At 42.5% G+C, this 13,737-nt stretch overlaps 1 protein-coding gene across 1 annotated transcript; it reads left to right on the plus strand.

Moving 5' to 3' along the window:
* Nucleotides 1-175: 175 nt before the first annotated feature.
* LOC311487809 (potassium/sodium hyperpolarization-activated cyclic nucleotide-gated channel 2) lies at nucleotides 176-3,483 on the plus strand. Its single transcript, XM_084544190.1, has 2 exons — nucleotides 176-442; nucleotides 2,145-3,483. The coding sequence occupies exons 1-2, from the start codon at nucleotides 214-216 to the stop codon at nucleotides 2,315-2,317; spliced, it is 402 nt and encodes a 133-aa protein (XP_084400316.1). The 5' UTR covers nucleotides 176-213; the 3' UTR covers nucleotides 2,318-3,483.
* The last annotated feature ends 10,254 nt before the right edge of the window (nucleotides 3,484-13,737 follow it).

A 13,737-nucleotide genomic window follows, 5' to 3' on the forward strand; every position in this document is an offset into this window, starting at 1 on the left:
AGTGGTTTGACGAGAAGGACGTCATAGACACGGTGTCTTCAGCACTCAAAGAGGTACAACTGGGAAAAAAAATTTTTAATCCCTGGACTGTTTATATCAGATTTGTTTTGATGCGTGCGATTATTTTGTTGAACGGTCCATAATCCAAAGAGAGAGAGGGAGTGAATGTGTTTTATAGTTATTAGCATTTATTCCTTTTTGCAGCAAATCCTCATGGTGATGTGCAGCCGCCTCCTGAGGAAGGTACCGATGTTTCAGAACAGAGACGAAAACTTCATCAACGCCATCCTGCCCAAACTGGAGTACGAGGTTTTTCAGGAAGGAGACGCCATAATCCGACAGAACGTCCCGGGCAACCGCATGTTCTTCATCGACCACGGACAGGTCCTCCTGGAGACAGATTCCTACGACAGGGAACTGTGTGATGGAGACTTTTTTGGAGGTGGGTTGGGATTTACTGTGATTGTGGGAAATATACAATGTCCCCAGCAGAGTTTGTTCACTGGGACGCTTCTCGTTTTCATCTCTAATCTGTGTCAGTCTTTAATAATTCAACGCCTGTACTAGATTCAGATGGGAAAGTATTGTTACAGTGCCAGTTCACCCAAATTACTGAAAATATGCACTCACTTGCCAGTTTATTAGGCACACTAGTGAAAATATTTGAATATAACCGTCCTACAAAATCTTATTTACGAGGGTCGTGGGGTGGGGGGGCCTATCCCAGGTGTCATCGGGTGAGAGGCGGGGTACACTCTGGACAGGTCTCCAGTCTATCGCAGGGCTGAGTTGATGATTTAATTAATTTAATTCATTTTAGAGGCTGTGGTTTGTTTGCTGTGCTAAGTTAAGTGTACTAAGCACTGATGCCTCACAGCGAGGTCCCGGGTTCGAATCCACCAGCCGACTGGGGCCTTTCTGTGTGTAGTTTGCATGTTCTCCCTGTGTCTGCGTGGGTTCTCTCCAGGTTCTCCAGCTTCCTCCCACCATCCAGAGACATGCTGGTTAGGTTAATTGATTCTAAATTGGCCATAGGTGTGAGTGTGAATGGTTGTCTGTCTCTCTGTGTTAGCCCTGAGATAGACTGGAGACCTGACCAGGGTGTACCCCACCTCTAGGCTCCAGCAGACCCCACGACCCCTCACAGGAACAAGCGGTTGCAGAAGATGAATGAAAAATGTTCTTCCTCCACTTCCTCCAGTTGAATTACCACCTTTCCGATGATGTTTCAACATAAATATAAATTATAAACCTGAGATTCAGTGCAGGTCTCTTGTGTGAGTGTACCTAATGAAGTGGCAAGCAGGTTTCTTACCTGCTTATAGTTTTGGTTTTGTGTCCAGATGTTGAAATATCCACCATTTTTGTCTGCTTTCAAAACTATTTTAATCTTCTTCCAGAAATAGTTTCTCTTACGGTCCTCTCAGTTTTCACAGGGATTATTTTTGGCAGTAGTTGGTTCCAATCAAAGCCGTCCAGAAAAACCCGGCGGCGTCGAGGCCACAGGTTTGCATATTGCGTGGCCTGGAGTGCATTAGATGTCACGCTCTCTCTTGCCAAGGTCAATTTAGAAACCTGTCAATTTTCTGTTTCCCTAAAAGCATCGGAACCACTTTCTATCAGACAACCCTGTCTGTGCAAAAACAAGGGACAGCTCGCTCAGCAGATGAAGTACTCTGATAGTGTTTTCAAGGAAATGACATTGCTGTTTGTGTATATAAGGACGGTTTTTACCAGCTAGAAGTGCCATGAAGAATGAATTTAGATAATATCACTGGCCTTACTGCCATTCTGTTGGCTTAAGATGCGTATTTTAGGTATTTTTAGCGTTGTCAAAACCTTTTAAATCACAAAAACGCTCCAAGGATACAGCTACAAGTTCCTGTTTACATGTGAGCAAGAAGGATTTATAAAAGAACACAGTTTCCAGTTTGATTTATTTAATTTTTCTTTAAGTGGGAACAGGTCCTAATCTTTTTGGCAGCAGACCTCGGCAGCGTTTAGAGCTAAGCAGGCTTCCGCCGAATAAAAAAATAAAGTCTGGTTGTTTAATTTAGGATTAATTGTCAGATCTCATCCCCGTCATTAGGGTTTACTCGCTCATTAACCGCGGCCTTGTGGTTCCCTTCTGTGTGTGTGTGCAGAGACGTGTGTCCTGACCAAAGGCAAACATCTGGCCACGGTGAAGGCGCTGACCGACTGCCAGTGCTTCTCTCTTTCCTACAAGGACTTCCAGGAGGCGCTGCGGGGCTTCCCAGATGTCAAGAAGGACTTTGAGAAAATGGTCCAGCTCAACTCTGACAGTGAACTCGTGTAAGACCAAAAAAATAAAAAAAAAAACAGTATTTGGACTTTAGTACTGTATTAAACGCACAGAAGCTATGCATTTCCAGGGCATTTTTGGGGATGAACTCTTAAGACTTCTTCATAAGCTGGACCCTTATTCACAGACGAGATGGACAGCTTTAGAGTTTTTATTTCACTCTAGGAATTATTCTGTCTTCTGCTCGGTCCGGTTATCAGCCATAAACAAAGTCAAACATTTAACCTCAGCCTCCTCGAAGCTGCATTTAAGCCTCGACGTTCAAAAAAAAAAAAAAAAAGAAGTCGATGCGTATCTCAGGCAGGAATTCATTCGAGGGACGAGTGCTCGGCAAGAAACACAAGCAGCCATCATACGTTTTTAAATAACGGTCGATTTGAACTTATTTTAACTCAATTCGATTGTTCGAGCGTCCGTCATAGTTTAGACCAACCTCCGGTTCAGTTTGATCCACAGTACATGAAGGATTATTTATTTTAGATTTAGATAGAAAAAGATGGTTAAACATGACTTCATGTGTTTCTTCCTTCTTTGGACTTAGTGATAGCATGTCGATTACATCCAGTGCTGCGGTATGCTAGCTGCTAACTCTAAGGTAGATGCTAGCCTTTTGAAATACAAAAGCACAGCTGAGGATTATGGGAATGCTGAGATTTGCGGGTATTTGGTCTTAAACCAAAGTACTAGATTTTATTTTTTTTAACTTGATAATGGGTCTGTACGTCATTTCATCCAATTCATCTGTTATTTCTTGAGATATTTGAGTCTGAAATCCGACAGTTGGAAAATCCTGGATTTACTCAAGTCCCCCTACAATTACGAGCCAAAACAGTGTCGTCAAAATACCTCAGACTGCTAAGACAGAAGGTGCCCCGTGGAATCTGGCACTTAGCAGCAGATCCTTTTATTCCTATTGAAGTTTGAGCTGCACTCATTGTTGGTTCCCCCCTCACCACTGCAGACCGGGAACTCCCTGCAAGGTGTACCATCACCAGTCGTCAAAGTCCAAAGCATTGGCTATGAGAACCAACTGTGTACTTATGTTTAATGTACCTCAGACCTTGAGATAATCAAATCATTTTTCTTTCAATTTCATCGGCTCATTGTATATAAGACCCAACCTGCAATAAACTGGAACTTTGCTTTAAAAGAAGGTAAAAGAATTCACGTATGTCTTTTTTTTTCTCTATTTATTTGGAAGTAATGCAACACAAGAAAGATTTTTAAAGATCTGTGTGAGATCAGCAGGTCGTTTCGTCTCTCTTTCCTTTTTTTATCCAAACACACACACGGTGCCCGAGGCCAGCCGGTGTGTGTACTCGTAGAGGTAGTAGGAGGCTGGAGGGAAGTTGCACTTCATCTCCATCCTGCCCGGCACCACATGGATGGCCACGCCAGATCCCAGCCCCTCCTGCAGCTTGTTCAGCATGCGGGATGCGAGGTAACGCCTCGCCCTGCCCGGGTCCTCCTCAATGGAGGCGTACACTTCAGGTGGCGGATTGGGGATCTTCCATTCCAGGTCCACGATGAGCTGGTGGATGCGGCTTTTGTCCAGTGACGTTGGCGTGTCACGGTAGCATACGACCACGTGGGGGATTGGAGCTTCAGACGCCACAGAAAGGAAATTGTTGGTCTGCTGTTCTGTCGGTGGACCTTCTTTTTCTTTCTGCGTCTCCTCATCCTTCTCATCCTTCTCATCCTGCTCATCCTTCTCATCCTCCATGACTCCCACCGCAGGGTGAAGCATCACCGCCCAGCGCAACCAATCGTAGTTCTTCTCCAGGGTCTTCAGGATGCTCGATGCCGCCTCCTCCGGAGGTGCACGGTTCTGCACGGCATCATTGAGCTCTTTGCGGATGTCCTCTTCTGCTTGCTCCAGGAAGTATCCCAAGCAGCGGCCTCCGGTGTTCTTCATTTTCCTGTAGAGGGCGCCCATGCGGTCGGACCAGGTCTTCATTAGCAGAGCCTGATCTCTGCCCGTCAAAGAAGCCTGAGTGAAGAGGCACAGTAGACCAGTGCCCAGGACAAAGTTCACCTGTTGAAAGAATGAGGGGAGTAAGAGGAAACATGAGGTTTACAACTGTGGTAAAAACAAAAAAAAGTAGTTGTACCTTAAAATCATCATAATAATAGAAGCATCATGAGTGAAACAGCTACTAAAAGGAAGACTCTGTGGCACAAAGGTTACGCGTCTGACTCCAGATCAGTCATGTCGGGGTCAAGCATGCGACAATTAAAACCTTGTGGCACAAACACCAGAAAAGCCGAGCTAATAACGCTTTACAATACAAAGCCACTCAGGAACTTACAAGGGTAGTCAAGGGTAGTGCGTTACCAAAAACCCAGCTGTTTTTCTGCAGTAGTGATTAATGTTTGCAAGTTGTGTTGTTATTTAGTGAAACAACCTGCAAAATAAACACATGTATGTGATTCTTGAAGACTGAATTAATACAGTCCACTACAGGGACTGAGAACAACTCCAGTTCCTAGAACCTTTTAACTCCTACTTCAGATTAGTTGCGTCCTTGAACAAGACAAACCCTTGAGCCCAGTCTACACATAAATTGCTCATTGCCCATCACTTTAAAGATGACTTTTATTACTACTGACTGTTATTAGTCTACGTTTCTGGATCTGGGAGCCTTGGTAAACTTAGTAACAGAAACCAAAGTGTGTTGTTTCCTTTGCGATATACATTTGGAGAAGTCTATGTTTGCGCCATATGTCAATCAATCAGCCGCTCCCATTGGTCATTGCCTCAAAGTTGAGATTAGTTCATCTTGGTTCCCACACAGTTCGCATTTCCAAAAGTTGGACAACCTGTCGTCGCTATTTTGTTAACATTCATGGTCTCTTGTCACCACACTTCTGCTCGTCTGGCCCTTTAAGCGACATAAGTATGCACCGACTGATCCTTAAAAGTTGTCACCGCTTGTCAACAGGCAGGACATGGCAACTAGTTGCAGCCCCAGACCAGTGGCAGTAATGTGCTAAGTTTTCAGTAACAGTAGGAGACCTCCTCTTTTTTGTCTGTGTCAGATAATGAATGAATCAATGAATTCTTGGCTGCATGGACATTTTTGCCTAGGACCCCAAAAAACTCAAGAATCGCCAATACAGTGAGTGACGTTGCTATGCCAACCACTCGATGGCTGTTCCTAGCAGTGGTGTGAATGCAAACAGCTCAAAAAAAAAGCTCTTGGAGGTTCTCAGTTGAGCAGTTATCCTCCAGAACTGACTAATGTTGGCTGTGAGGAATGAACTGGGGTCTAGAAGAGTTTGTTAAATCTTGGAGCTTTGAGAAAAGTTCCTGCATCTGCAAAGAGTCTCGATACCAGCAAACTGTCCGTGACTATGAGTGAACCTCTGACTTATTTTGACATATTCAAAATTCAGCTCGTCCGATAATGCTATCCCAAACATGTCGAGGAAAAGAGATCGGACTGGTGCTGGATAGTGAGCCTCGTTTGCTGATTTCAAAGCAGGTGTAGCTCTTATTAAAATGACACCTAGCACTGATTCATTGACTTGTATTTAGGAGTAAGGGATTTTATTTTGTTGTTGTCGTGTGTGCTGACCTTAGAAGTCCTAAAAGTACTGACGCCCATCGTGACTGGACGGCCTTATCTCATCCTCTTAATCTGAGGAGAGCACTTGGTCTCTTGAGAGCTGTCCCAGCAGATGGACAGAGACTTTCTAAAACTCCTTCGGTGACATTCGAATGGTGACATTTTTCTATGTTCTTGTTCCAGTAGGAGAGAGAGTAATGGTGTTATATATTATCTTATCGCATTTGTGTTTACACATGATAAGTTCTTCAAGGTTGAGGAAACAAAGGCGTGGCTCCTTTGCTCAACAAGGTCAGGCTCTCTACTTAGAGATCAAGACTAGAGAGAGTAAAACCTTCTGCTGTGCACAGATTAATCTAACGTTTGTCATATGTAATGGTTTATTCCACTAAAATTTACTTAGAATTCGCCGTGAGGGCAAATTTAGTCATTCTTTGCGCCTCAGTGAAACCATAAGGCTTTTATATAAGTGTATTTATGCAAATGAGTCCTCAAATGAAGCACTGCATGAACAAGTCGCTTGTTCGTTCAGCTCTGGGTTCATGCAGAACCCCCCCCCCCCCTTCAATAATTGGACTCAAGGCTGATTTGAGTTTCTAGGACGGAAACTCAAAAGAAAACCAACTGATCCAAACGGAGGCTGTGCTAATCCTCAACGCTGGCCCTAAAACGATCTGTTTGGTGTAATGAGGGGTAACTGCTGACCCTACGCAGGTCATGCCCCCAATTATAGATAATTATATAATTGCTTTTACGTAATAAACAGGCCTGGGATCGCTGCAGTGTCTTTCCCTCTAAGAGTGGACCAGCATTACGTAGCAAGCTGGCCGGCTGTGTGTCTTGCCGAAGGGAAACTACAGAAGGACAGATGGACACACAGTGACCATCAAGTCATTTTGTGTCTATTTATGGTTACTTAAAGGGGAATTACCGTTTTTTTTTATACAACCTGGACCTTATTTCTGGCATAAAATACGATCATTTACTCACCCATATAATTTTGGTGTCATTTGAAGTCGTTCGGACAATATTTAGATCAGCATATATCCATATAGTGGGAGTGACTGGGGCACCGAAACACAGCCTCTAAATAACGCATTATCTGCCTTGAAACTTGTTTCTTTTTACCAATATTTTGTTATGATACGCTAGTTCTATTTCCCGTTGAGTCCATAACAAAATATTGGTGAAATGTTTCGCGGCAGATAATGCGTTTTTAAGAGGCTGCGTATCGGTGCCCCATTCACTCCCACTATATGGATATACGCTGATCTAAATATTATCCGAACAATTCCATATAACATATATAGTTATTGTGCATCACTTTGAAGTTATTTTGTATCTATTTGTCGTCATGTCGTGTCATTGTGGTCGATTTCTGTTACTTTGTGGCTGTTTTCTGTCGTTCTGTGGTCACTGAATGATTATTTTGTGTGTCTTATTGGTCACTTTTTGCGTCTGTGCGGGTAATATATGTCTTTCTGAAGATATCTTGTGTCTCTTTGGGGTTATTTTGTGCAACTTTGTGGTCATTCTGTTGTTATTTTGTGCGTTTGTGTGGTTAGTTTGTTTCTTTTTGAAGATGTGTCGTGTGTTCCGTGGCCAATTTCTCATTTAGTGCATCTTTGTAGTCACCATCTGTCTGTTTGTGGTCATTTTGTGTCACTGTGGTCATTTTTTGTCTCTTTTTGTGTCATCATTTTGTGTCTTTGTGGTTATTTTGTGTCTCTTAGTGGTCATTACCATTCTCTTTGTGGTCATTTTGTGGTTTCTTGGAATTTATTTTGTGTCTTTGTTTTCATTGCTTGCATCTTTGCATTATATTTTGTGTCTCTGGTCAATTTGTGTCACTGTGGTTATTTTGTGTGTCTTTGGCGTCATTCTGTGTTTTTTTTGTGTGTGTGTCTTAGTGGTCGGTTTGTGTGTCTGTGTGGTCAGTGTATGGCTGTTTTGTGTGTCTTTTTGCCAATTTGTGTGTCTTTGTGGTCATTGTGTGCATCATTGCAGTTATATTGTGTCACTTCGTGGTCATGTTGTGTCTATTTTTGGTCACTTTGTTGTTAATGTGTGGTCATTTTGTGCAACTTTGTCTTTTATTTTGTGTCTCTTCATGGTCATGGTATCTGTGTGGAACAGTGTATGGCTGTTTTGTGTGTCTTTTTGCTCATTGTGTGTCTTTGTGGCCATTTTGTGCATCTTTGTGTTTTATTTTGTGTCTCTTCATGGTTATTTTGTGTATCCTTGCATTTTATTTTGTGTCGCTCTGTGGTCATTGTATGTTTTTTGGTCATTTTGTGTCCCTGTCGGCATTGTGTTCATCATTGCAGTTATATTGTGTTGCTGCATGGTCATGTTGTGTCTATTTTTAGTCACTTTGTGGTTAATTTGTAGTCATTTTGTGGTGACTTTGTGGTTATTTTTGGTCGGGTTGTGTGTCTGTGTGGTCAGTGTATGGCTGTATTGTGTTTCTTTTTGTCATTTTGTGTCTCTGTGGTCATTGTGTGCATCATTGTCGTTACATTGTGTCACTTCATGCTCATTTTTGTGGTCAATTTGCATCTCAACTCTTACTTTCTTCAAAAAGATGTGCATTTGTGGCAGCGGTTGTTCCACAGAGAACACCGTATCCAGTAGCTTTGAATCTCTGGTTTAATTTTAGGTTTAAACAGCTGCTGTTGCTCCTCGTAGTGGGGAAAAGAAAAAAAAACGCCTGATCCTGAACCAACAGAGTCGGCAAATCCCTCTTTTGCCGACTCAGCTCCAGCAGAAAGACAACAGAAGGTCGCAGCTCTGCCGAATTAAATATTCAGTTTATTTTCATACCAAGAAGATGGATGCAGCTTGCTCCATACCTCACGGGACCTGGATGTTTTTTAGTCCCATTCATCTTTTTGGTCTGGAAAGGGAATGTTTAATGCTGCATGCAGCTTTGCTCCTGGATGCATTCGTCCTATAAACTTTTAATTACTCTTAAGAGACGGTGTTCTTAATTCTTGGATCGGATGTAAATGAATTTTAAAAGCTGTCCTTTTTATTCCTCTGAGCTTGGTTTACTTGTATATCTGTCTGTGTGAGGACCGGACAGAGTTTTAGACCCTGGGAGGGAGGACGTTTCAGACTTCCTCCTCATTATCAGACAGGAATAATTCAAAGGGCTGTTTGAGGTTTACACCAGCTTTAGAGTTAAGGTTAGAATAAGGTTATATTAATGAGGGTCCTCACATAAATAGAGGTCCAAAAGGCATGTGTGTGTGTGAGTGTGTGTGTGTGTGTGTGTGTGTGTGTGTGTGTGTGTGAGTGTGTGTGCATTCGTTAACAAGAGGTTGTTAGATTGTTGTGTCACCTCAGGCTCGCGTGCCTCGGTATAATGACTTGTAAAATAAGAGAAGATGAAACTTTAATGACCCCCCGCGGGGAGATGAGTTAATCACAATGACCCTCCTCCTCCTCCCCCCCTCCTTCACCAACCTTGACGCAGAACTCCCTCAGCTCCCAGCGTTTGGGTTTGCGGCTCAGTATGAGCTCCTCCAGCAGAGTGGGCTGGTCGGTCAGCGCCGACACGCCCATCAGACGGTTGTAGAGCGCCGTTAGCTGCCTCTCCAGCCGGTAGTCCTGCACGTACTGCAGGAACACCTCCGTCTCCTTCTTGGTGAAGTCTGACTGGGCCCTCACCTGGAAAACGGGTAGAGAGGTGGCACAGGGAGGGTAAAGACTGGTTGGTCTCAATAATAAACTTCATATTACTTGTTTAGTATAATAAAAAGGCCAGATAAATGGCCCTTAACTACCAAATAACTAAAACATCTCCATCTCTGTCTCTTTGTTGTCATTTTTGATCATTTATGGTCATTTTTCATCATTTTATGGTTGTTTTTGTGTCTATTCAGGGTTATTTTGCTCTCCTTTTCCCTCACTTGACAATTATTTTTGTCTCTTTAGCTTCATTCTCTAATCGCTTTCTCATTTTGCATCTTTTTGCGGTTTTCCGCCCCCTATCTGAGGTCATTTGGTGTCTCCTGCGGGTTGCTTTGTGTCTCTTTACAGTCATTTTGCCTCTGTTTGTGATTGCTTGCATCTCTCTGCGGTCATTGTGGTTATTTTGCATCTGTTTGTAGTAACTTTACACCTTGTTGTGGCCATTTTGACTCTTTTTACGTAAAATGTTTGGTATGTTTGTGATCATTCTGAGGGCAATTTCTGCGTCTTTAGGGTCATTGTCTGTCTCTCTGTCTCATTTCTCCATCATTTTGTGATAATTTGCGCCCGTTTTTTGTTTCTTTTGGTCATTTCGCATCTATTTGTTGCCATTTTGAATCTTTTTACGTGAATGTTTGGTGTATTTGTGATCATTCCGTGGTCAGTTTCTGTCTCTTTAGGGTCATTCTCGTGTCTCTCTGCGGTCACTTTGCATTTCGTGGTCATTTGTGCCTCTTTGTGCTCAGTTTGCACCTCTTTGTCATTATTTGCATCTCATTGAGGTTATTTTGTGTCTTTGTGATCATCTTGATTTCGTTTTCTCTCACCTTTATAGTTATTTTCTATCTCTTTAGGGTCCTTCTCTGTCTCTCTGTCTAATTTTTCCATCATTTTGTGAGAATTTGCACCCATTTTCTGCCTCTTTTTGGTCATTTTGCATCTTTTTGTGATTGCTTGCATCTCTCTGTAGTCATTGTGGTAATTTTGCACCTTGTTGTGGCCATTTTGAATCTTTTTACGTGAATGTTTGGTATATTTGTGATCATTCAGTGGTCATTCTCTGTCTCTCTGTGGTCACTTTGCGTTTGTCACTATATTTAAAGCCATTCGGTGTATCTTTGTGATCATTTCGTGGTCGTTTGAGCCTCTTCGTGGTCAGTTTGCATCTCTTTGTCATTATTCTCATCTCACTGAGGTCATTTTATGTCTTTTTGATCATCTTGATTTCATTTTCTCTCACCTTTATAGTTATTTTCTGTCTCTTCAGGGTCATTCTCCGTCTCTCTGTCTCATTTTTCCATCATTTTGTGATAACCTGCACCCATTTTCTGTCTCTTTTTGGTCATTTTGCATCTATTTGTGATTGTCTGCATCTCTCTCTGTGGTCCTCATGGTCATTTTGAATCTTTTTGCATATATTTGTTTGTATATTTGTGATCATTTTGTGGTAATTGTCTCTAATTTTCTCTTTGTAGTTATAGTCTGTCTCTTTATCATTATTTTCTGTCCCTCTGTTTTGTTTTATGATTATTTGTGGTCGTTTTATGGCCATTGCCCGTCTCTCCGTGGTCCTTGTGGTTATCTTGCATCTCTTTACAGTCATTTTTTTGTCCCCTTATGGTTATTTTCTGCGTCTTTACAATCATTTTTAAGTCTCCATGTTATTTTTGCATCTGTTTGTGATTGTTAGTGTCTCTTTGTGATCCCTGTAGTTATCTTGAATCTCTCTTTTGGTCTGTGTTTATCTTTTCATTTGTTTTTTTCCTAAAATCTCGAGGGTTCTCTTGTAGCTGATTGGTTTGACTCTCTGCCCTCTTTCCTGTTTCGAGTTACCGTATGCGTTCCCATCCTGTATGAAATAACAAACCGGACATCCGGTTGTTTTTAAGAGGTGATTCTAATTTATTTTTGACGTGAGAACACCTGAAAATGTCCTCTTGTCCTTTCGGATGGTTTGCATTGACATTTAGACACTTTCTCTTTCTCTGATGAAGATGCAACAGAAGCAGCTTCCACAGACTATTTTAGTTTGTCCTTGAGTTCACGGACCCAAAGCAGATGAGAGCTCATCTCAATTAATAGAGATAAAATAATCCAGGTTTCTTTTTTTTTTTTTTTTGTCTTTATTCCAAATTCAGACAAATGAAACGACATTAAAAGGCCGCTGACCACAAAATAGATGGCATAAGCCTGTTAATGCTAAGTCTGGCAGAAACAAACAGATGCTTCGATCATACATCTGCTCACGCATCGACGTTTACGTAACACACTCAGCATGATGAGCTCAGTCACAGACACGCAACGCTTCAGTAAAACAAACGGCGCTTTTAACTGTTCCCTTGTCTCCCCCAGCACCGCTAACAAATCCCTCGCCCTCACACGGCTTGATAAGGGGACGCTTGTCAAAGACAGTTTCACCTCGGACAACTGAAGGTGAAACGAGCAAACAAACTTTTGCCCTTGATTTCATGTTTCCTACCGGTCGCAAGAGGGGTCACAAGTTAGAAATGACATCTCATTTTACGTAAGATAGGTAGATAAAGACTTTAGAAATCTCAAACTGGGAAATTTCAATATTGCAGCAGAAATTTACAGATACTCAGCTTACATTACAAACTAAATGAAACGGTGAAAGTGAAATTCATGAACCAAAAATCATCATCATATGCAATAGAATGTGTTGGTTATCATTCATTAATAAACAGGATTAGATGTTACAATCCCTTGTGCCAAAATCCCAGGCAAAACACTTTTAGAGACCCTGTCCAGCTGAGAAACCCTAACAAACAAATCTACCGTGGTTCGCCCCGTTGATGCGGGCTGAAACACAAAACAAACAAGTTTCTTGTTTCAGCCCACGTTCATAAGAAACGTACGCTTTCATTCAGACAGCGAGGAACTTGATTTTACCTTTGAGAGTCCAGATTACGATGGAAAGTCGTGGAAGGGATTAGTTTTGTTGGGTAGTTGTCATCAGGAGAGAACTACAGCTAGAAGAATATTAACACTTCACTACAAATGCAATTTCTTCCAATTTAATAATACTCTTAATCATTCATTCGTCCTCTATAACCGCTTGTCCTGTGAAGGGTCTCAGAGGGGGCTGGAGCCTGTCCCAGCCGTCATCGGGCAAGGTCTCCACTCTACAGCCAATTTAGAATCACCAATGAACCTAACCAGCATGTCTTTGGACGGTGAGAGGAAGCTGGAGAACCTGGAGAGAACCCACGCAGACACAGGGAGAACATGCAAACTCCGCACAGAAAGGAACCAGTCGGCCCATGGATTAGAACCCAGAACCTTCTTGCTGTGAGGCATCAGTTCTTACCACCACTCCACTGTGCCGTCCCTTGATTAATTTATAATTTGTTATATTTTATTTGACCTGAAAAACTCTCAGGAAGGTGTTTATTTGGTCCTAAAACGTGAGCCATGATCTTCCAGTTGCTTATTTTATCTACATAAAAGTTTAATTTCTTTCATTAGAGAAGGTGAAAATCGAAAAAGCTTGACATTTAGTCTTTGTTAATCATTTTAATTCATTAATTGCTTGTTTCAGCACACTTTTCAGTGCACACGCCGCCAAATATTCGCACATTATTTGTAATATTCTCCCTTTGATCAGCCAAATGGATGTTAGATGTTTCCTCACCGCAGTGCCCAGCTGGTAGTAGACCACAGCCAGGTCGTCCTCCAGCCGGTGGACCTCCTGGTCGTCCAGCAGGCCGTGGCCCGACGCTCCCAGCTCCTGATCCATGCTGTCCAGGCTCTTCTTGGCCAAGTCAGTCTCCTCTGCCGTGGCGCTGCCTCCCAGGTAGGAGCAGATGCCCTGAACCAGGACCCTGAGCACCACACAGAGACCCTCTTACACCTCCCTCATTCACAAGTCTGTCACAATCTGCCACGCGGTCGACGTGTTCAAAACTCACCTCACAGTTTGCATGTAGCCAACTGGCTCCAAAACTTTTCCAAACATCGCCATGTCTACTGAACCGCTTCGTGACGACAACTGAAACCCACTGCGCTCACTTTTTGCACCTCACCTCAGGTTTGCACTGACCTTCACAGTTTCTCCACTGTTTATACACTCTCCTTAACAGCCAGCATATCTGATAAGAGCTCCACGCAAAGACAAAGAGGACAAATTAT

This window comes from Chelon labrosus, assembly GCF_963514085.1.
Source record: "Chelon labrosus genome assembly, chromosome: 5".
Lineage (NCBI taxonomy): Eukaryota > Metazoa > Chordata > Actinopteri > Mugiliformes > Mugilidae > Chelon > Chelon labrosus.